Source organism: Neodiprion pinetum, chromosome 2, assembly GCF_021155775.2.
Source record: "Neodiprion pinetum isolate iyNeoPine1 chromosome 2, iyNeoPine1.2, whole genome shotgun sequence".
Classification (NCBI taxonomy): Eukaryota; Metazoa; Arthropoda; class Insecta; order Hymenoptera; family Diprionidae; genus Neodiprion; species Neodiprion pinetum.
The window spans coordinates 10,543,309-10,569,057 of NC_060233.1; the positions used below are offsets into that span (position 1 = coordinate 10,543,309).

At 35.5% G+C, this 25,749-nt stretch overlaps 1 protein-coding gene and 1 long non-coding RNA gene across 2 annotated transcripts in view; one reads left to right on the plus strand and one right to left on the minus strand.

The window, feature by feature from the left end:
- The window catches only part of LOC124211790 (uncharacterized), a 31,494-nt gene extending 15,922 nt beyond the window's left edge, over window positions 1–15,572 (plus strand). Inside the window, exons 4-5 of the mRNA XM_046611209.2 lie at window positions 10,175–10,359; window positions 12,988–15,572. Coding sequence (XP_046467165.1) covers window positions 10,175–10,359; window positions 12,988–13,290 — 488 coding nt within the window. The 3' untranslated portion in view covers window positions 13,291–15,572. The remainder of the gene's footprint in view (window positions 1–10,174; window positions 10,360–12,987) is intronic.
- Window positions 15,573–21,791: 6,219 nt separating this feature from the next.
- LOC124212509 (uncharacterized) lies at window positions 21,792–22,622 on the minus strand. Its single transcript, XR_006881672.2, has 3 exons — window positions 22,293–22,622; window positions 22,059–22,218; window positions 21,792–21,855 (listed from the first exon to the last, which is right to left on the minus strand). It is a non-coding gene; the product is annotated as an uncharacterized lncRNA (long non-coding RNA).
- Between the last annotated feature and the right edge of the window lie 3,127 nt (window positions 22,623–25,749).

Below are 25,749 nucleotides of genomic sequence, written 5' to 3' on the forward strand. Positions count from 1 at the left end.
ACCATGCAACGGTGCTAATTTGTTTACATTATGCGAGCAAACCGGTTGAAAGTGGACGGCGATACATTTGAGATAAACACGCGTGTTCGCGACGCGAACTGTATAATGTATGTATAAAGTGTGTATTTATAATGTGCCCATGTATACTCGCTCCTCTTTTACACGTAGTTGCATCTCGTTTTATTCTACGGTTACCTGCAAAGTCCAGTTACCTCATATACGAGGTGAATGAGGTAACCATAAAGAGTAACGTCAATATACCAACGTTAACTGTAAAACGCTGCCTGCACGTTCATACATGTAATACGTATAAATACACGTATGCACGTGCCTTGGGACATGCAAGTATATACACGTATATATATGTGTGTAACAATGTGCGCCAGTTTGTGTTGTACCCGGAGAGAATAAGAGAACAGATTCTACTCTCGTTTCAGAAAAAAATACCCGTTTCAATTATATTTTTTATTATAAAAATGTAGGAGATTTTAGTCCGGAAATAGTGATTTTCAATCTTTTGAGACTAAATTCTACATTTCATAAAACTATGTTTTACCGAAAATATTTATTTGTCCCTATTGTACTGTAGGTTTTTAGTAGAATCTGCTCGTTTATTCTCTCCGTATTTGTTATATACAAACTAAACTTGTTACTTCTACCGAAAATTCAACTAATAACAGGTACGAGTGATAAAAAAAATTTTTAGGATTGAATAGAATCCTACAATTATACGCATATGTGTTCATTAATCGAAGTCGTGCTGTCATTATTTTTCACCGCTCTGATTCCTACTGTCAAAAGTCTTGTGATTACGTATAAAAAGAAGCATGTGTAATATAAACTTGTCCTTTGCCTACCGCGATTTAACAAATCATTATCGAAAAATATTATACCTATATCAATTTCTTTTTGGGTCTATGGTAAATCTAAAAAAGAAATTTTTCACGAATTGTACGCATTATGAAAATTTTCAACCGCATTAATTTCACTGATTTTCCATGTTGAATACAATAAATTATTCACAACAGCGTTATATTTTCTTTTTTCTTTGATGTTTTATATAGTTACCTATGAGTAATACTAAAACGTTGGTTATTTCCAAGCATGCTGGGTAATCGGAAAGAAATAGGAAAAAAAAAAAAACAAAATAAAATACCGACGTATACAGATAACGAAAACCGCTTTGTTTAATTTTTATTGCCGAGTTGAATCTTTCCGTTTAAATTGCAATATGCATGAGTAAATTACCAGCTAAACTTGCACGTTATTATTTTATTCCTGGTTATCCTCGCGAGTCTTCTTCTCGGAATGCTTTATGAACTTTTATTCCTTTGGCATGCATCGTGATAAATTTCGAGTTACGTTTATTTTTTACTCTTTTAATATGCCTAAACGAAAAAAATCAACAATTCTAATACAAATAAAAATAGTATACATGCATTGTAATTGGGTATAAGTCAAGGTTGGAGGTGGAAAAAAACGTGATCAACTAACGTTACGAAATTAACGTAAAATCCTTTTTTTTTTTTTTACTACAATTTTATCTTTCAAGGACGTCCGTATAGTTACGCACGGTTATCTGCCCGCAGTATAATATGTACGCATATTATGGTGTAATTAAACAAAGTTTAGACGCCTCTTAATTAAACCTACGGTCCTTCACGTTGCGGATTTAATTACCTTCTCATTCGGCTACAGCTGAGCTTTGTCATTGACGAGCGATTACACGCTGAGAATTCTGTCGTCGTTGTTGTAATATTATTATTGTTATTTCATTCTTATATCTCGTTGCGATTGTTGTAAAAATCTTGTGAAATATGTAGACATCCACCTATCACGTTCAGCAACAGTTTTTACCTTGTTTTTGTACAATTTTTAGGTCAAATTATTTTACTTCCCATGAGATAAAATGACTTTATTTGTTTTATTTTATTTATTTTTTTTCGTCAACATTATATATACCTATGCATGCATGCACTCGTACTGCACACGTTTTATAAACCCATTTCAAGACTTACCGCGTTTCTACCTGTTGAAACGACCTTGCTTGAAAATTTATTATTATTGTTATTAGCATTTAATTAACGCGCGTGGGATTATGTATTTATTTATTTATTTTTTTATTTTTTTTATTTTTCTCTACGAAATCCGAATACTGTCTCTGATATGTAGATGCAGTTACTCATCCGTATAATTTTGTACCATCTACTCTGTGATTCAGTGCAGAACTCTCACGACAAACTACGTTAAAAAAAGAAGAAGAAGAAGAAGAAGAAAAAAAAAACGAAAACTCGACACCGTCAATAAGTTGTTCGGCTATTCGAAAGCTTTTTAGCCAACCTTTGAATTAACGTTCTTCGGCAAAATGTCATCGCCGTAATCAGATTTCAACTGAAATATGTTGCTCCGTTGGTAAAAAAAAAAGAAAATTAATAAATAACGGAAATAATACAGTCGTAATATTTTTAAACTATCAATTTTGAAATTGGTAAAAGATTAGAAGGAACTTTACTTTGTAGTGGAAATTTTCGTACGTTATAAAGGTAATTGCCGTCGTGCGAACTGATTTTTCTAAAAACCGTCCGAACAAAATTTTAATAAATGATTCATAATTTAGGGTTTTTTTTTTCAGGTGAAATTCGTGAAATTAGAATCTATCTTTGTATCAAGAAGTGGCCGTTTAAATTTAATTCAATTTGATGATTTTAGTCACGGCATGTGAACCTTTTTTTTTTATAATTCTCTATGCTAATTTTTTTTTTTTTTATTCAACAGTTTTTCTTTTATATTAGACTTTAGTCTGTACTCTAATTTTGATTTTTTCTTTCTGCCCCGTGAGGTATGAAGAGAGAAAATAGGTTGTACAATTTTCTTTTAAGAATCGGTTATATATCTTTTGCTGCAGAAATTGGAGTATCCTGAAATTTATCACCGCCATTCACACGCTGAGGAGAGAAAACTCGTTGAAATAATCGCTGTGAAAGCATAATGCGAAAAATCTTAAACTTACAAAGGATTCCTTTTTTTCTTCAACCCCTGAAGTTGAAAAAAAAAAAAAAAATCTCAACCAAATCTCAATTTTTATTCATATCATACGAGATCATTGGGATTTATCGGCGCTTATAAAAACTCAAACACGTAAGTTTGATGAAGTATTTTTATAATTTCTGAAGCAGTGTAAAAAAACATCCATGTTTTTTTTTTTTTTTTTACACTTCCTTATTTTGCCCGGCACTTACATAATCTCATCAACATACCTACGAAAAAAAAAAAAGAAAAAAAAATACGATACTCTTTGCTATATCTTCCACGTTACGCGGCGGCAAAACGTTCGCCCGCCGAATTTTACTTCACCCAAAGTAGGCCAGCATCAATTAGTCGCAATAAAAATGAACACTGCGGAGAGAACTGTTCGTTCATTCCACATACTTGGCATAGTTATTGCACTCGTAGATGTGATAAAGTGGGATGGTTTAAAAGCCTGCTATACGTATAGTTATAAATTCCATTCAGCCCTGTTCTTCGTCGCAACTGCGTTACAGTTTATTATTCATCATGTAAATTACTGCACGTCAGTTCTTATTGTGCGAATTATTATTTCTATTATACCACACCGGCAATCTTGGACCGCCGATAATGAGGTATGACAATGCCTGACCTTCACCACTGTGTCTATAACAAACCTTCTAAACCGTGGGATCAGACACAGATGCCGTTGTCGTTTGTAACTGGAAAATACGTGATTACAGTTTTCTATATCATGTGGGAATTGAAAGGGCTTTTTTTTTGAGGTAACAAATTTACTGATTTACATCGAGAGAAAAAAATTGGCTTAATTAACAAGCCGAACGATTTGGGTTTTAGTAATTTACTTGAACCGGTGAAATGTCACGGAATTTTTGGCGCAAAAATTTGTCGCCAGACTGTTTCATTTTTCTTTCTTTATAATTGCTACCGATCGTTTATGTAGTGAAAGACAAGCAAAGAAATTCGGGATCATTACTTATTTTAAAGTAGCTTTCTACAAATTGTGATTTTCATGTAAACCACGAAATAGGGTTTTACCAAAAATTTTGTAATATCACAACTGTGAAGAATTCACAGCCACAAATTATGATTTAATCGCAGTTATAAGCATAATTGTTTAAAAATTACAACCGTGACTTATAAACTAATTCTAAAGTTGTGAGAGAGTTATTTTTTCAGCAAATGGGTATAAGTTACATTTATGGTAAAAGAAATTTCAATCTAGCCGATAACTTCTATTTACTTATGCAATATGTAATGTAATTAAAGAAAAATTGAACAATTTCAGCTGGGAATTGAAGCTCCGTTAGATAACTACGACTCACTGTTTCGTATAATTCGTTAACGTTTCTCACACACTGCTTATTTCGGGAAATATATTGGCACAGCATTACGAGCAGCGTAGAATATATAACAAATATATATATGGGTCAAACCCGTTAGAAAAAGCGTGACAAGATCTTATTCGTTTTGGAAAGCAAACTTGATTTGAGAAAATTTGTGTAAGAAACTCATGTATATATATCTATTATCTATAGATATGTAAACTATAAGTGCATCTTATTGTTAATACGTATCACATGAACACATAAACAACCTCCGTATAAATTTTTAATGTTAATGAAAACCGAAAACCTTGCATTCTTTTGTCGTTGTTACATTATATATTACACTGAAAAAAACTTCACCCGTTATAGTTACGAGAATATATTCTGGTCAAATGGTTATCTAAAAAAATTCTATGCTGTGCATTTTCGGAGTCGCTGATTACAAATATGAAATCAAATTTCAAATATTCAAGATGCCGGATCCTTTATGGCGTATCCAATATGACGGATGAAAATTTCTAATCCGATTGAATCCAGTTAAAAAAACTCTATGCAGGGATTTTCGTGGTCGCTGATTGGATTCGCCATACTGAATTTTCAAAATCTGATTTCACATTCGTAATCAGCGACCCAAAAAACCTATGGGCAGTGTTTTTATTCCAAATTCGATCGAATTAGAAATTTTCGTCCACCATATTGGATCCGCAATTTTGAATTTTTTTAATCCGATTTCCGATTCATAATCCGTGAACCCAAAAACTTATAGGTTATGTGAAACATTTGAAGGGGTAACTTTCTCGGAAATTAATTATTCCTTAAATTTTCACGATATTTTTAAGTCAATTTTTGTTTCTAACAACAACAATATACGTTATATCGCAATAATCACTCTCGAGTATTGAAATCCTATTAGTATACTATCGAAAATAGCAAAAAACCGCAAAGAAATATGTTGAAAATTTCTCCAAACGTACAAAAACTGGATATAAAATAGGTGGTAAGAATACTTACCACTATTATTCGGAGTTGTTATTACAGAAAAAATACCCGAACGCAGAGCATATTATGCTTTGCATTGTTGCGGGAATTCTACTGGGCGTATTAAAGTTTCGATAAATAGGATCGTAGTCAGGCCTCTAATAACGTGATAATTAGCGTGGGATTATAGAGCTAGTCACAACGTTCGTTATTATAAATATATCTACTTGCAGCTAAGCGAGCGCGAAGTCTGTATAATTTAGGTATAGCATACATGCATGCATCGGTAGATGTGCATAAATGGAGATTCATACACCTATAAGCTTCGCTAGGGAAAGTTTGGTGTAAAAGACATGTATATATTATATGCATACGTATAGTGTTATCAGGGGGGGGGGGATGTATTGTTCAATGCTCAGAGGAAATGCTAATTAAACAGAAATAACGTTAGAGAATCACGGTGAGAGAAAAAACGAGCCACTTTCATTTTCAGAAAATTGCAATGCTTTTGTTTCTGCAATATATGCATAATAATAATAATAATAATTAACGACTTCAGAGTCACTCGATTAAAATATACGTTACAGGATCTGAGTATGATTGAATAAAATTACTCCACGTTCCATCTGTTTTTGTATTATCTCTAACTAGTCTGATTCTAGAAATACCAAACCAAACATGTCGTCTTCGTGTATATGATATTTTTCAGTTTATATGTAACACGATTGTTTGTTTAAGAGTTGGGAAGATATTTTTTTACACATTCAGGCTGAACGCGCGTCACCGAGTTCGAAAAGTGGTTAAAAAGCGAAAAAGGAAACAAATAAAAATGATAACTGCTTCGGAGGATGTAGGAAGTGGGTCGAGCGAAGCTAGAATGCCCGGCATAATACCTATAATACTCATTTCTCTGCAAAAGTTATTATCTACGTACGATTTCTACTTCGGTTTATTTTGTTGTTTTTTTTTTTTTTTTTCAATCTCTTCTTTCATGGTAGTAAAGTAGAAGCGTACGGTTGAGTAATATATAATAGACGCTGCGTGCTCTAATTACCGTTTCTAATCACATTTTACGATTTTCGTATATACGCGTATAATCAAGCCATGATTCTTGTGTAAGACGAACTTTTCTCGCTGGTATAAGATTATAGGGCGTTTAATGTTTACCTCATTCGTAGTTTAATATCAGCTTTAATATTGACGGTCTGAATTAGCATCCAATATCAGAATCATCGTCTTCTTCGATAAATATCAGTGGGTATTAGAACTAGGATGATTTTTGATTGCGCAATTGAAAACAAATGAATGTACAGGGTGCAAAGCAAGGAAATATTGTATAATACAATTTGGGAAGAAAGTCATCAAAAATTAGAATCATTAGTACCTATGTATAATGATCGGAAACGAGAATGAATATCAATGTGAAATTATCCAATGGAGTATAGTATCTATGCCGAATCTCTTGCCTTGCCATTTCTCCTCGCTTTCATACTGGCAAAAAAAAATATGTATAATACCTGTAATGTGTAATGAAGTGAATAATGTATAGATATGATGAATATGAACAGACACGCGGTATGACAAGGATCTATACTTGAACGATGTGTATTTATAACCACACCGGGTTTAAGTATTAGGGTTAATCATCGGTTGTTAATGATCCTTAGATACTAGTGACCGTATGCACGGATCGGGTTCCCATTGGTAGACTGACACATCCGCCTAGCTACGAGCTAGGACGCACTGGAACTTCTCCGTCTAATCAAGAGCTTGGTACAGATGAGAAGAGACGAAGGAACACTAGCTGCGAGTATAGTCGTTGATTGTAATATAACGTGCCGGTTTATGCAAAATGTGAATGCGAATTCAAAGAGAGAGTGGCTCAGATTTATACCGTAGACGGTAGGCTATGAGCTGCGCTCTCTGACACGCAGAGCCTGCAGGCAACTTGATAAAACTTGCACTGAAGCGATGGTTCAGGGACTGTAAGGTATATCCTGCGATTCTAGTTCGCCGCAGGTACAGAGAGCAGCGAACTGGCAGAATAACCGAGCAAACTCGTTACTCTATACCGTGCCTGCCGGCTGCTGCACTCACGCCAATGACGGAGAATAGAGCTTGGTTATCTTACTTTCTAACCGTTGTGCAGCAGTAGCTTGGCAGTGACTGTCTGTCTCTGCTTGCTTGCTCCGTCAGTGATCATGGCTAAATTCAAGTATATACAAGTTGTAAACCTGCGAGCAGCCGAGAATGCCTGGGAACAATGGGGGACACAGGGCTATAGAAATGCAGAATCCTACACCCGCACAACAACGTCTAGCTGGCACCCGTTAAAGAGTATCACAAAATACTGGTTTCTGCCTCGTAGACTAGCGATGGGTTCGATCGAATGTCGCTCAGTAAGCCCGATTTCGGATTTACTCGCAGGTACACTTGGCCGCAGTGATTCTGTGAGAGGTGATATTTTCGACGGGTTGGTTACGTTGGCAATGGAGAATCAGACCGCAGCGCCACCGTCGGCCGGCCGCGAAACAGGCTCAATCTTTGTACACGTAACATAACCGTCGAATCTAACCCAAAAGTAAAAACTTCGACGACGATGGGATATGTTATGTCTCAGAATTATTGCAGCCAAGTGCACATTGTGCGGTTGAAGTTGGTACAGCGAAGAGAATGCTGTAGTTAGTATTTACCGACTGAGTAAAATGTCACTGGTTTTCACTGTTACCAATGCCTATGCAGCGCTGACGTGTGGAATCCCGCGTAAGTCAGCGTAATTCTACATGCAATGTCGAACAAAACTATCTAGAAACTTTTTGGTTTTATGCGAACAAAAAGTTGAAAGTAATTTTTTTTTTTTGGTATTTGTATTCAGTATTCCATGTAAAATTGCGCTGATTGTGATATTTTCAAACTGTGATGCGTAAGCTTTGATGATAGTCGAAATACGTGACATTTAACGCGGTCGGTAAGGACTGACTGTATAACATTCACTTAACACGGCGAGGCATAAAAGAAAATCACTATTTTTCAACCACAAAGTGACCTAGAAAGAGTTAGGTATGAAAGATATTGGTATATTTTACCTTTTAAAGGTTGTTGAAACAGCTAATTTTTCTAAAAATGCCGCAACGCAATATCTCACACATGGCGAACGTTTATTTTTGTGACTTGGAATAATATTACATTGCGAAGCCAAGTTAACCAATTAAATACACAATTCGCCATTATCTGACGTTATGTTCTGAAAACATTGATGTTATGTTATGTTCAATTGTTTGTTCTAAAAATCACTGCAGTTATACCCCTAAAGTCTTGGAAATAAACATGAGCTTGATATATATCAGGCTTTACATATTCTTATCGTACAAAACTTTGTCGGTAAAACGATGAAGAAAAGAACAAAGTATGAAATTAAATATGGTTGCATTTTATCAGGATATAAAAATGCCTACAGTCAGTTGATACGTACGCATTGACGCGGCCCAACTATGCATATTATCGTATGCAGGCACCGATAAGTACCATGATATAGGCATAATAGCATCACTACATTTTCCTCGTGAATGCATGTTAGTCCGTGACGCGTTGATACTGGCGGCCCTTTGCTATGCTAATACGAATGCAATCGTTTCAATCGCACATTTTATCAAATCTTCTGACGCCTGCAAGACATTGTGTCGTTTATACGCGTGACGACGTGCATCGACAAGTCATTCGCCAACTCAAGTTTCGAATCCATGCAATCACGACACGTTGTATCATTTTTGATACTGTGTGATAATTAACAGGCTTGTCACTCTATGAAAACCTGAATTACCTGGTAAAGGATTTTTGTTTAACATGAAAAAAATTGGTGAAAAGACACGAAATTGTGTCGAAAATCTGAAGAAATTGAACTCTGACATTCAAACTGTTGCGTAGTGACAAATGATTTGCAGATTTAGCGAAATACTTGATCATTATACCTGCAGTATATCCGTAATTCGTGATTTCAAATGAAGAACTTTGATACAGTTATACACGGTGAATTCTTAACGACTTCACGTTTCGTTGTCTGCTAAAATTTCATGCGTACGCGCCACAATCCGAGAGCGGTTGTTTGGGTTGTCATCCAGGGCGACCAACCGTCATAAATTTGAATGACAGTTCGCTACGATTTACAGTAATGTTCGTTAATGCCTTGGGCTTCCGGCTAACTTGTTTTAGGTACGAAACAAAATGCGAGCTCCATTCTATACGAATTATGTGACAATGACTCCTAATCTCTCCGTCAGCTGCATCGCCAGTCATTGTCACGTAATTCGTATAGAATGGAGTTTGCATTTTGTTTCGTACCGAAAACAAGTTAGCCGGAAGCCCGAGACATTTATAAACATTACTGTATGTAATATCAAAAATTTTGACAATTGTCGGTGGTAGTTCTACTTCCACTCACAACTGTCAAAGTTTTTGAAGTAACTTACATCGCGATGAACGGTTGGCTATGACGATTGGCTATGACGGTTGGTCGCCCTGGCAAACAACTGCTCTCGGGTTGTAGCGCGTGCGCGTTAAAGTTTAGCAGTAGACGGAACGTACTCTCGTTAGGAGTTCACTCTGTATATGTGAGTGTAGGACAAAGATCAATTGAAAATAAATAAAACAATTTGTAACGATGAAGGGTAATCGGAAAATAACAATTACGGATCTGAGAAACCTGGAGGATAAATCGAGGAATTTTTCAATCCAAAATTAGTTTCAATTGTCTAAATTCAAAATCTGCGTTTAACTAACCTTTTAACTGTTTTGTTGATCGCAGCGTGGTTATAGCGATCACTAGTTCTGATATTCCGTTACAGGTATCGGTGTGGTACTGGTGACTGTGAGCGCGGTGGCATGGCGAGTTACCAGCAGGGAACACTGTGGAAGTTTCTTTGGGTTCACGGGTATCTCGGGAAGAATTCCACCGGCTAGACCCATGCATCCTTACGCCGCCATGATATACCCGGAATTTCAGTTTAGGCCACCGCCTCCGAGTTATCAGGCAAGTACATACATGCAATATACTTACATGATTATTTCGCAAGTATTTTATACGACCTGCTGCGTCGTCGTCGGACAAGAAAAAGGAGAGGCTTCGGGCAGATTGTGAGCGCTGCCGCGAATTTAGTAGGACATTCTTATTCGATTTCTATAAAACACACACACACACACACACACACACACACATTTTATATATACATATATATATGTGCAAGAGTATAACGATTTTTTGGGTACCATTTTTGAGGTTTTCACAGTCAAGATTATATAACACTTTCTTATTCGTAAAATTTTTGATAGATGGTCAGGTGTAGCCGAGTTTGCCGTCAATGGTCAATTTTTTTTACATTCCTGCATGTGTTTTCGTTTTTCGGTATTGATTTTTTCGTCAACTTGTAAAAGAACGGAGAATTTTTAAACTCCTTCTCTTCCGCGGTGAAATGTTCGGTTGACCTTGATGACGTCATACTGCTGCAAAGCCTATCCAGTAGAAAGGAATAGGAGATCGGTTCTCCTTTTCGCATGCGCATAGATATATAGTCAATTGTTTTCACCGCATTTGTTTTACGATTAGTACAGTATAGATAAATGTACCGGGTTATTTCGTCGAAATCTTCGATGGGCAATTCAACAAACGGTTTAAATCTGCCCCTATTTATGCATTCTGGGCTACATTTCAACGGAATATGCCTACATCCGTGCAATTCTCGATGGATTTCATCGGAATACGCCTGCATCTATGCAATTCTGATCGGATTTCATTGGAATACGCCTGAATCTATGCAATTCGGGGGGATTTTACTGGAATACGCCTGCATGTATGCAATTTAGGGTCGATGCGATCGAAATACGCCTGCATCTATGCAATTAAGAGTACATTTTGTATACCGGTATTTGACATGTTCGTGATTGGTCGGCTCCTCGCGCTTCAACAAATGACCATAGAACAAAAGTTAACAATGCAAATTTCTGGTATCCAATAAAACGAAAGAATAATGTTTTATGCAAAAACTGACGCATTCATACATGTTAGGTACATTATTTTCTACCATCCGCGCTAATTATTCGATAGTTTTAGGGTTTTTTAACTATGCAATTGAGTATTTGAATGAAATTTCTTTATTTCATATTCTTGTAGATTGTAAAAAAATATTTTGGACGTATTTTTTATTTTTTCGATTGAGTCAAAATTGCCATTAATATAACAGATTGAAAACTGTAACATTGTGACGTCACCCATGTTAAGATATATCTATATATATTAGAATCAGTGAAATTCAATCACCTATAACATGAAAAAATTATCATTTTTAACGAAAAACAAAAAATACGTCCTCATTATTTTGGCTTGCACTGAATTATGCACCCCTAAAAATGAAAGAAAAATTTCATTCAAACACTCAATTATTACCATACGGTTTTGGTATCCGCTTAAAAATAAAAATACAATGGCACAGTTTGTGTATTAGAGTTGAAATAATGAAATTTCTAGTTTCTGTGAGGGTAATACGATCTTGGGTTAGCTTGGTATTTTTACTCTTTTATATCAGTACCGTTGTTGCAAGGTTGAACTACCTGAAACGAAACCCTCGGGTTTAGGGCCATTGATGCCCATTTCGAGCTCGACCTTCGTTCGTTGTTCCGATGTCGGTCTGCCCTACCGGCTCGCATCGCCAGGCACGACAAATCTCTGGTCCACATCTCTCACCTCCTCGGTTTTACTCGCTTTCAAAAAAACGCCAGGCTATCGCGTCGCTCGAATTAACATCCACGGTGTATAAATGCGGTTACAACACAAAACGTATATTCTTTCAAAAGTGTCGGTTTTTTTTTTTATACTTTGTTTTCTTTCACTCTGATTATACTCTGTATTACATATATTTTACTCTTTCACTCGTAAAATATTTTGTGGCTAGTCTATACACTTGGATCGATCTCTTTTCAAAATATAAAACCTGTGCCATGTCAAGTCAACGATAACGTTTTCAGATATTTTTGTTCAAAAAAACAGGTAAAACGATACCAGTTTTTTTTTTTTTCGTACAACGTTACTTAACTATGGGAAGGTAAAAAAAATATATTGCCGAAAGTGTTTGATTATCGTCAAGCATTGAAAAGCATTACTCTAAAAACCTTCCACTTTAACTCTACTTTTCCAACGTTTTTAAGAAAAAGTATAGTACAGTCTGGTTAAAAAAGTATTGAAGCAACAGTAACAGGAAATGAAAGGATTCAAAGTTTCGCTAACGCTAATCGACTTGAATTTACGTCGAAAATTTAAAAACGATCATAATTGTTCGACTGCACTAATATTGGCTCCAAATGACAACGCTTTTTGATACTTTTCACACCATAACTTCGAGACTCACTTGTATGCTCTGATAAAATTTGATACAAATTCCATTAGCTTCTGTGAATTATGGATTAATGACCGGTGAAATTCGACAAATTTGTTAGTTTTTTTTGATAATTTTCCTTTTCGTATCCGATAAATTTTCGTAGATAGGACTACGAGTGACACATGAAAGGAAAATGATTCCTAATTGTAAGCAAAAACAAATAACCCGAATCTTGATTTATTCGTTGAAATTTTTTGCACCTCGCTAATACGAAGCACGATGATCCACAGGCCAGCATGCAGGAGTATCGACTTCGACTGCTTCTCCTGGATCGTTTACAGCCGACTTCGTCGCCGCCGCCGACTTATAGGTCGAATGCGGGTAGCGTCGCGGCCCTGGGAGGAACGACACGTGAGAGCAGACCGCCCAGCTACTGTGGCCGACCGAATCCGACGCCGACCGCTACTCTCCAGGTGCCATCTAAAAAGGACGCGAATCTTGTCAGGATCGTCCAGACCGAATCTGAGCCCGTCATTCTCAGTGGGGACCAAACGCCTCCCGTTACCGCCGTCGAAGTGCTGGCTCATCTTTAACACCTGGTTCTTGCCTAAGATATCGATTGTACATACGTATATACATACATATATATGTATAAACTTTATACGGTGAACGTTTTGACCCCGCGCGTATGTGTTACAGGCTTTCCTGCACTGACGTAAAATCAGTCCAAGACTCATGAAATTTGCTGTTCGAGGTAAAATTTTACCACACCGAGATATATTTCTAGTTTTCTTTCGAATAAAATTCTTGGCTATTTTCATTTCATCGCGTAATTGAAAAATGTAGTTTTTGGTACAAAGTGAAAATGAGTTTTGTAGTTTTTACTAGATATTTTAGTATGTATCGTTATTCGTTTTGATTTTGGTCACGCGTCATATATATATATACATAATTTTTTTACATTTAATGCGATAATTTGATGTTTGTGCAATGATAGATTCATGTTAATTAAGGCCTTATTCAATTAAAAAAAAATGTTACCTAAACAAACAAATTGAACTGTCCAACTTATGATGAGGAAATACGCTGTCGACAACCGTAATTGTACTAAATAATTACTTGTGCCACATTTTTTGAAACGTTATTGTAACGATACACAATTGATTAGAATTTTCAAGTAACCATAACGATGAAATTTTTCTTAGTGCATGCTCGACATTCCTTACATTTTATTTACGATCAAGAACTCTTTCAACGATTTTTCTTTACACATGAACTGTGAAAATAACTTTTTTTCTCTACTATTGCCATTATAAGATAACACTATTGAATTTGTTGGATAATTTTTTCCTTGATCAGCAAACATATATTCAACAAGGTGATATACGGGAAGAATTCTGCAAGTTTTTAACAAAGTCGACGGTTTATATTGAATTTGAGTTTTTACGAATCGTAGGCAAATCGTCGATAATGAATAACAATTGGTGACCTTGCAATATTACTAAAACTTGACCTTCAAATTTTCCCATATATTTTCCAATTCGTGTGAAATTTTTCTTTGTAAAGTAGCCGAGGAAACAGTTGAATTCTGGTCTGAAAGAAGACAAAGCAGGGATTTTATTTTCATCTTTCACAGTCACTCCCACGATCCGTCTAAATAACTTTGAATTTTCATACAATCACAATTTTGCAGTCATATCTGTGATTAAATAATTTTTTTTTTCCTTGTTGTGATTAGATTACTTGATCGAATTTTTGCAACTATCTAAAAAGCGGAGATTCAGTATCTACTGCACCAGTGCAAAGATTCGTCCCTGTATGAATCGTTCGTATCTAGATGTCAGTCTATTCTTCTAACAGCGGAGAACCAATATTTTTGTCTTTGATATATACACATGTATATACATATAGCAGCATATATATATATATATATATATATATATATATGATATTAGCTTGTATGTAAAATTTGGGGTCCAAATTATAAACGTACGAGATAAAAATGCTCAGTGTGATGGAATTGTAACTGCTGACGCTTATACACAGCAACAAAATGTATTCCTAGTAAATAATGTATAACAGTTAAATTCGCCTCCTATACTAAAATAACAGCATAGGCAAATTGATACATGTCTACGTGTATGTGTGTCAACGTTTTATTATACCCATTCGAAATACTTCGTTTACCGACTTGTCTGTCGGGACGAATTGCTCCACCGTTTTTTGTAAATCCTATTATTATGTTCGTCCCATGCATTATTTAGGACGATTGAATATTGTTGAACGGGTTCGGGCCATGTCCACCAATGAAATATCAAAATTTTGTTGCATATATAATTTTGGAAAGTAAACGGTCACCGCCTTTTCATAAATTGAAACAACATCCAGGCCAGTATTGATACGAAGCTTTCGTTATTCATCGGAGAAAATTCAACCTCGTAGACATCGATTTTTATCACGTATTTAGGTTGGTATTCATGTTCAGAAGGGCTTGTCTAGTTGCACAAAACTGTAAGGAAAGTTTCGTTTCAATTTATCAGATTTTATTCGGATAGTTACATGACGATATGACTTCGATGGTCTTTGCAGGTAATAATTGTATACATCGTGTCACGAATATATTGATAAATCCGTACGATGAACTATTCAGAAAATCAAATATCAAAATTTATCCAATATCACGATTTTGGTTTCGATTTAAATGTTTTTTCTCAAGTAAATTTATTTTAGATCGTACAACATCAATGTTGGCTGCGAAACTCAACTTACCTCCAATCTCCGTACGCAATTATATAAACTATACATAACTGATGTATATAACTAGTATAACAAGATTTAAAAAAAAAAAAGTATACTAACAATAAATTGCTATACACGCTTGCATGTAAGATATAAATAGAAGAAAAAAAAAAAAATGAAACGCAATACGAAGATAAGGTTGTCTATATTTTTACAATAATTCTTACAAATAATTGTTATATAGGTATACATAAACACATGTGTAAATTATATAAAAGCCTATACATATTATTGTGTAATAAGAAAATATACTAGAAAATTTAATTTATATATTTACATATATATTGTATACATGATCGCAGAATCACCCGAATAAAGAGAAATAATTTTCTCGTACATACGATATCTAAAGGATAGATTTACTTGATAGAGAAATTACAATCAAACAGATATCAAGGTGAAAAATCAGATTTAAAAGAGTTGAATCTGGTTCAAATAGAGTTCCCGTAACACAGGAGAAATTGAAGATATCAGGAAAGTTTTATCTTATCCATAAACAAGTAAAAGTAAGATCAACAAGCTGAATGATTTTCACATTGAACATATGGCACGAAAGTGTAACCTTTTAAAATTTGACAATAACTAAGCGATAGTACGTTATAGTTTAAATTTACAATTTTATTAATTTTATTTTGTGCTACTGCATGCTCTTCTACTAATCGAATTCATACTCGACTAGGTTCGATTGAGCCTTGAAAATGTTTGTTTTTAATATTAGTTTTTCGTTTCGAAACTTATTTCGCGAAACCTTAAATACCCAAGTCATCCGTAAGATGAATTCGTTCGTTGATTTGATATTTTCGAATGTAGCTGTAGACTCGCATCAAAATCACGGGTCGTTAAAATTCTTATCGCACGGTTAAAATGCTTTGAAAGCTGGTGGTAGTTCTTATCGTTGTGTCCGGAAACCGGAAACCACTTACGATAACAAATATCTGATTAATAATATCCAAAAACTCGTGGATAGACGAACGAACTTTCGTAGCCTGGTTCCCAATAATGAGCCGAAATTCCGGTTCACCATTTTGACGAGAAGTATGGAAATATATGTATAAATTAACGCACGCGTGTAGTTGACAGGATTCTCGTCAAGTATGTTACTCAGCTTTCACTCTTTAGACTTTGAAGGTGAATGTGTCCTACGTCGTAGGTATTCAACAATATATACTTACCGCGCGAGTCATTCGTCAGGTGCATTTTAAATTTGAAAGAAAAAAATTTACCGCCTTTTACGATTCTACAAGCAGACACAAACTCATTGTCTTCTTTACACGCACAATGCGATGCTTCGTAAACGGCAAAAGACCTTGCTTGTCCACGTGCTGCAGTAGCTTAATCACTTTTTCTTACCGTCGTACCAGCAGAAAATATTATGCCACGCTTAGAAAACATGAATACTAATCCAGCGTAACAGTTGCGTATGTCGAGTAAGTACCTACACTGTATTATAATACGTGCGTAGCATTTACGCTACGTGATTCTACTCGTTAAATGATAACGCGTCGTTGGCTAATCGCTTGTTCACGGACACAGTGAGCTAAAGAAACGCAACGCTTCTAGTGCAGGAGTTCGATTTTTTTCGTTGGATTCAATAAAAGTAAATCTAGGCTCACTTTCCTTGTTACGGGTAACCGGAAGTCGCTTCTTCGCACCTGTGAATATTGATTTTACCTGTAATTAGAACATATTTGAACAGTTCTGGGTCGTTTAACCTTCGGAATTAAAAAAATTATGGGAAGTTTTATCCTAAACGCAACGGTTAAATCAATAAATAACGTTAATGTCGTATATCCACCGTGATTGAATCTGAAATATTTTGTATAAATCAGTATTGTCGCTATCTGTGTACAGTATTTGGGGTCTAAAATGTTTTTCTAACCGTATATAATGTATATGTACACGCGAAAGCGGCGCTACCAGTTTTCAGAAAATCCCTGCTATAAATTCTAATCATTTGATGCACTGATTGCTCGGCGGATGCAGGTAATTCAAGGGTACAAATGGTTTAGATACGTTATTTATGTACGTATGTATACATCCATGTGCATATTTCATGCGAGGTGGGCGTCCGGTCGAATTCGTGTATTATACCTATGTAAGCATGTATAACGATGACTCTACCGCCTTGGAATCGTATAACGGAATCTACTTGTTGACTAAAAACTGTCGAAAGTGGCCTACATCGGTTGATACGCGCACTGGCTCAATTTAGTCAAACACCAAAATTCACGGACCGGAATCGAGCCGTCCAACACTTTCGTTTCGTTTTGATGACTTTTTCCCGTTTAATCGAGTATAATCGATTATTTTTCAAACTCGATTAATCGACTTGCTCGATTATTTTTCCTCGTAATTGATTTTTGTTTTTTACTCCTATGAACGATGAAGTACAATGTCAATTTATATCATTATAAAGTATCAGTTATTATCATTGTGCTACTTACTACATACCTATTTGATGTAATAAGTGAAAGATAAATGAATATTTTCATCTGAAATTGATAATTACTGAAATTTAAGAAATTATGGTTTCACATGCACCGTTTCAAAAAAAAAAATACGGAATAATCGATTAATCGATTCATTTTTACCGATTCAATCGAGTCGTGTTTGATTATTTGTTTAGACTCGATTAATCGATGCATCGATTATCGTATTTCATTCTCGTAACTCGTACTCTCATCCAATACCGATATCATTACAGAAATGCATCATTTCAGTGTATACGAAAATGCTATAGATACTTGTATTGTAGTTAAACTTTCTTATTATTCCAGTAAGGGGGCTTAGTGACGACCCGTTATAAAAACTAAGCATTTGGGTATCATCAGAGGATGGTTAAAAAAATTCAACATTTTTTTCAACGATACTCCCGTCTTTTTTTTTTCTAAAACTCGTGTATATCGAAGAATTCTTAACAGTTTGAAAAAAAAATATTCAATGTAGAGATACTGACAATAATGTTCTGTCCTCTTCTATTTTGTGTGACAGAAAGAGAGTAGATATCTACTACTATCGACTGAAGACCACCGGAAGGTCTTCGCTTACCAGCAAACACTACGAATTATGTCGTACCCATAAATTACCAGCGAACGGTTAGCCTACTTGGCCTCTTAAATTTTCTCTCATTCTTTCTCTCTCTCTCTCTCTCTCTGTATATATATGTATAAAGTTTTTCCATTTAGTATGGATATTTCCAATCACAGAACCCTAAAACTGCATATTTCTGTTTTTTTTTGACTTTCACGGCCCGTAAGTATACGAATTTTTGAGACTAAAAAATCAACTCCAGAGTCTTTTTTTAGAGAATTTAATGCCCTACAAGAATATGCCTGGAAATTTTTTTTATCTCAAACGGTTCGAAAGTTATAGCATTTTTAATGAAAAAAATTTTTTTGCGTGTTATTTAAATGGGAAATTTGAAATGGCCAAAGACACCTTTTAAAATTGAGCTTAAAATTTTCCCCAACGGGAGAATTTTTTTCTTAGTAAAAAGGTCTTTTAAGACCAGCAATTCGACAGGTTAGTTTCTTTGGCTTACCCTAAGGGACAGGTATAGACAAAATAAATTCAGGTATACCAGGAAAGGAGCGTGGGAAAGAATGCGGAAGCGTGTCGAAGGGAAAACCCATGAAAATGGAAAGGTACTTGGGACTGATGCCATTTTATTTTTCATCATATAATATTATTTTGCACAATATTCACGCATGTGATATGTATTCATGATATTGATCAGATTAATATACTTCATTCGAACGAAAGAATTGATGTATTGCTGGACAGAATATTTTGAAGTTGAGAACTCAAGTGAAGACTTGACAATTCTAACATTATTTATTTCAATCGAGAGAATATAGGGTCTAGAATATTCGCCACGCAATTTTTTGAAAAGTTAAATATCCATTTGGATATAGTCATCTGACAAATCTTTAAACGCATACATTTTTAAACTCATATCCAATATACAAAATGAAAAATTATTCCATAATGTTGTAAAAGATGTGATGCTTTTGTAGCATTGGATCTGTATTTAAAAAAATGCACCGCTTTCCGATATTTTGTTGTTATATCTAGATCTAGACATTTGTTACCGCCAATGCTGAAGCATTCTCAACGATTAATTGTTCGGGATTTTTTATACGACTGTTTGATATTTTTGAAATGTACAGTTACACAATTTGAAACCTTTAACTATATCATTTTTCGTCACCCGGCGAAATGTATATTTATTTATACTTCCAATGTACAAAAATAAGCTCAACTTGGATATTCGTTCAACAAAATTCACGTGAACAGGCAATATTTACATTTCTTTATACCATGCAGCATTATTTGTAAACAAGGATAGTTGTTTTTTCTTAACCCTGCGGTATACTAATATTCAAATATGAGTAGAAAGTATCGGAAAAAACCACTCGACTCTAGCTGTAAACAAAACCCGAGTAAAAATTACAATTGAGTTTTGTAACAATACTTGACACACGCACTGTAAAGACTTTATGCTAAGTAAACAATGTAACATAAAAAAACAACGATATTTACTTGTTTTTAGAAAAGAAAAATTAAATCAAACGACTATTGCATTGATCTTAGAATTAGTGAATCTATGATATTTTAGTACGACTTATTTCAATCAAACAAATCTTAAATCAAATGAAACAAATCAGGACGAACTAGTCAGATATTTACTTAAACAGAAGAAATTTTTTTCAGTTTGTATTATTTTATAGACTTAAGGTGACTCTGTTGACAACAGTGTTGGAGCTATATTCGTAGTATAACCGAATAATCGTTTCCATTTGAAACTCATTTCAGTCTATGGATTTAACGATATTAGTGATGATTAATGATATTAGTGATATAAATTATAGATTGCAGTATAAAATTATAAAAGTTGTTATGAGATATTGTTTACTTTATAATTTCCTGCCTCAAAAAAAATATATATATATATATATATATGTATATATTTATACACGAAAAGGATGTCATTAATACATGTAACAGGAGTTCTAAGTCTATCTTGACGTTATTCGAACGAGCATAAAACTAGTCGAAATTGTAATTGTAATTGTAATTGTAATTTATTACAAGGCCGTAGGACAAAGTCCTCTAACGGCCAAAAGCAAGAAAAAGTATACAGAGTGTACATAAAAAAAAAGAGAAACAAAAAAAATATATATATATAAACTTAAAACTAGCATATTATTAACATTACAAATAGTATGCAAATAATAAGCATAATGGTATTTATAATATTGTTATTAAAGTTATTAAAGTTATTAAATGGTCTCTCAACGTCATTTTTTTTTTTTTTTTTTTAAACATCTTCTCAAACAGCCATCTAGCAGCTAGGCCATCGCACTCACTACTTCAGCACGCTCAATAGCCAACAAATAATGATGACAACTCGTCTTGAACACATCTAACGATGAAGCAGTCGTAATAGCCGGCGGCAAAGAATTCCAGGGCTTAAGTTTAGGTTAGTAAGGGCAGCTGCGCAGTAGTCAAAGACGGGAAGAACTAAACTCGTAACAAGTTGTTGCGTCAGAGGTATATTTTAGTCATTAACCGAATGACGAAGGCGAAGGGAAATTCAACAGTATTCACTCGGAAAAAAAGTTATTACACGTATTATCAATCTTTTCTTTCGAAATCTCTTTGTCAAATTGAAATTGTAAATGCGATTAAATATCATTTTTGTTTGTACAAAACAGTTTCGTTTTCAAAGGAATTTAATTGCCATGAAAGATTTATCTGGCATATTTTATTCGCGTAATTATTGTAAATTCTAGTTCTCGTCTAGCGATCTCAATATTTCATGAAAACAGCCTCACGATAGTTAATTTTACTTCTTATTATTTCCGGATTGGCGGCGGAAAGTATACCAAGAAATGCGTGAAGTAGTAACAAGTCTCGAAAAATGACATATTTTTTTTCTCGCAATTTTCGGGACGTTAGTAATTTTCCTGAATTCCGCTGCGAAAGGGCGACGCGTCGTAAAAATTTGAACCCTCGCCGTTCGCTTGTTTATTTAGTGTAAAAAGAAAAGGTCTGAAATTCCTCGGTCGGTTAGGGCTTTGGTTAGGTAGTATTTCTACTCTTTGGGTTAGGGTAGAAACACTACCTAACGCATTCTCGGTAAGATTGAGGGAAGGGATAGATGATACGTGATTCCACGATCACCACCAATATCGCCCAATGAGCGACGGCGTCTTCTCCCACCACCCAACTCGTTTCGGCACAAATAAGTTTCGTCTAACCGTTGCAAGTCATTCCGGTCATTCCGTTCGGGACTGCGTAGTAGTCGGTTTGGTCACTTAACCGCTGGCGCATTTTTCCCGAGCTTGGAATCTAGTCTGAAAAATAGTTCGGTCGAAGCAGTGAAATACATCTTGATTTTCATTTCGGTATGGAGTGTATATTTCTCAGTAATTATTTTTATTTTATTCTTTTTTTAAATAACGCTACGCGGATCAACGATTTACAAATCATTTAGCAGGTTTTGTACGTTAAAATTATCGACGATGAGGTTAGAATAATTGATCAAAAATTACCGTACATTTAGCTCGTGAAATTGAATCATTGATTTGTTTTTTTTTTTTTATTAGAATCAGTGTCGCGAAATATCACCGCAGGAAGATGTCGACGTTGGACCACCAAACATTGTCTTCGAATTATCTTCCTTTTCGGAGAAAAAATTTCGACAACACTTTCCGAAGCTGAAAAAGGTAGTAAAAATCATTTTTATCGTACATTTCAAGAAGTCCTAGTGGCACGACAGAAAAAATAATACCTATGTGAACAGAAGAAGAACATGGAAGGTATGCGCAATAATTTCTCACTAACACTATGCAATTAAAGCAAACAATGTTGATTGCTCATCAATATTGGACTGTAAAATAACGATTCGAACGATTGAAATCTGCACTAAATTGTCAGCGTGGGTCAAAACTTGGAAGGGTCCATATTTGGAATGGCCGATATACGATACGACCTCCTCACTTTGTTAAATCGAGGTTGCCTACCAGGAAGGCTAGAGGCAGCCCCCTGCCACTCCGTGTTTCAGAAAACGAGTCTATCTTGTCACACTCGGCAGAGAGCGCTAGTAGTACAGTTGCGCGATTACCTTGACGCTCTTGACGAGAGCACTACATTACAGTCATTACATCTTCGAATACATGTACAGAATGGCAGTGTTTTTGAAAAATTGCTTCGAGTTTTTTAATAAAGAAATAAAAATTTTTGTGTCGCCGTCTCCGATATAGTTCGCGTATTTCACGTTGTATAACTCTTCCGATCTCTCGAATCCGAAATTCCGAACTTGCCCGCTTTCTTATTAAGGTAATTGAGCTTAGCTCTTAAATCGCTGATATCATCTTGAAGATCAACGATATCATACTCTGGTGGTATTATCTCGTTTGGATTTTGTAGCACCGGATTTTCCGGTTGCCCGTGCCATATTGTTCCAGGTATTGGGTTGTTCTGGTAGAACGCCCTACGTTGCTATATGGGCGTTTCTTCACGTGCAAGTGCTTCTACGGTATTCCGTAGATTAGACAAAATCACTTGTTCACTTTGTGGCACGAATTGGCCATCGTGATAATTGTCACGTGCTAGTTTTGGCACATACGTTGAGTCGTAAACGCTAACTTTTCCGATCGCATTAACGATCGTACTTATCTGATCTGGTAAAACTACAACAGCTTTAGCAGCTTGAAGCCACTCTTCGTTAAAAGTGTTGTGTTTGTAATCGTCTTCGTTATTTTGGATAGACGAGATGCCGCGCTGTACAAATTGAACCTTGGCTTCTAAAACAGCCAGTGATACACGGTACAACTGATATATTGATCCCCTGATGGGGATGTTGTTAAATTCGACAAGGCACGAGAATATATGTAAAGTGCCCATTCCTATAGCTCGAGTAGTCGTCTACCACGATGCCGTCTACCTCCATTTTTCCAGCACTTCCGGCATGATTTGCTTCACATTGATCTTCATGCTCTAGATACCACTCTTTATATTCAATCGTATCCTCTTGGCCTTTTCAATTTGAGCAGCCTTGGCATATACTGCATTTGACGACAACTTCCAAAATTTTGTTACTGTATTTCCCTATCAACGAGGCTATACCGAGAAGCGATGAAAATCCACGTTTCGCCCACGATCCATCACCAGACACAGAAAGTTCATCCGCGGGATGCCCTGCTTCTACATTCAATTCGACTTCTTCTTTCAATGCTTTTTTGAAAACGATTTTCGTGACGGCTGCAGCTGCAATTTTTATGTTGTCCACGATGCTGTAATATGACTATTACAAATTCCTTGTCCAATATCCATGAGACCGCAGAAATTTTTCATGCCTTCAAATCCTACTCCAAGCATTCTCAGGGCGAGAACAAGTCGACGGTTGATTTCAAACGCCTTATCGATTAACGGCGAAGACAAAATAAAAGTTTCTTTACACCCGCACTTCACAGAGAGTTTGAATCCTAAACCACGTTGTCCGTTTTTGTTAAAAGTCACTGCACCGTTACAATCTTTACACTTTAACAACTGTTGCAACGTTAAAAATATCACGCTGAATTCGATGATGCAATAATTGTCTTTTATAGATGGCGAAATGTACTGATCAAACGTGATAATGATTTTTTCTGCTTTCTCACTCGTACACATCTTGAGAAATTTAAGTGAAATACCAGCAAATGTCAGCGGAATGTCTTTCATTAAGGGCTTACATACAGTTATAAGGCTTTAAAAAGACGGATTTTCAAGAATTTTTTTCGCGCAGACTATTCAATTTATTAATTTGAAAATTGGTGTACATATTATAATAACCTTATAATATATTAACATATTTTTTATTTGTAAAAATAATCATCGCGAATGTTGCTATCACCGATCTCCTAGAGCTCCGAAAAAAAAACCAATTTTGCGGTGATCACGATATCTCTGGACCGGATTATCTGAAATGAAAAAACCAAATAAATTTTGTTAATATAATACATTATCTAGTATTTAATCGAAGGAATTAGCGAAAAAATAATTTTTCACAAAATGGCGACTTCTCAAAATAAAAGACTCGATTTTGAACGAAAATTTAAGCCTTAAATTGTTTATAAAATGGAAAATATTTATCGGAGAAAAAAAATCTTCGATTAATTACTAAAAAATCTAGTTAAAAAGGTTGTGTTAAAATTTGAGACTGATCGGTTCAGCCGTTTTCGAGAAATCTTGATCACCGATTTTGAAAACATAGTTTTGAGAAAAACGCGTTTAAAGTTTCAAAAGCGTTTTACATGTGGTAAATTTTGTCTTTTTTCAACTTACATGGAGTCATCTATTCCAGGGCCATATAATAATCCGTTCGCATCGTTGGCAGCTTCTAATAATTCGATTTGATGCTGTCTGCGAGCCATTCTTCCCTCTCTGGTGCTCTCGTGTGATCTCAGGTCGGAGATCTTGATGCGCTGCGCATCTTCTTTATCTGTATATGAATGCGCATTGGACCCAAGTGAGACGCCCATTGCATTCATATAATATAAAAGGGCAGCTGTCCCTTCATTGAAGATGCCAGCAGCTATATATGCAGCCATTTCCACCGTTTTTGATCCGGCTGGAAGTACTTTTGGAGAGATCTTCCACACCAGTTGGTTATAGCTTTCATTATTGTTTTGGGTGAAACCACCCACACATCTTTCCAATAATTTTTCATTGCTGAGATCTTCATAAATGGGCCTCAGGGCCTCAGCAACTTCTTGTGGAAATGGCTGATAATCATGCTTATAAACTGATAAGTTATCAGCAGCTGCTGCCCACTGCCAAGAGCACCATGAGTCCAATCCGATCGGACACTTTGCGTGTTGTTGATTTTCGTCTGTCGAGCAGTAATGATAAAATGTGGCCCAGATTGCATTACTCATATTCTCAACCGAATCACAATTTCTCCTAATTGCTAAGCCATAATAAACTGTCAACTTGTCGATCATTTTTGCTGTCAGCTTGCCTTTTCCACCGAGAGTTTTTTTTTGTATTTTTTTTCCATCCTCTTTTTCCACCGTTTCCACTTTCTTTTTCACACAATTTCGGAGTCGCGTTCCCATTCTCTTCTGTACGTGTCCAATACATTCCTTCTTCACGACTTCTTGATCACCGTATGGGGCAGCTTTCAAAATCCCGGAGTACGTTTTAGAATCACCGTCTCCAATGTAATTTCTGTACTGCACTCCGAATTTTTCCACTGAACGCTTGAA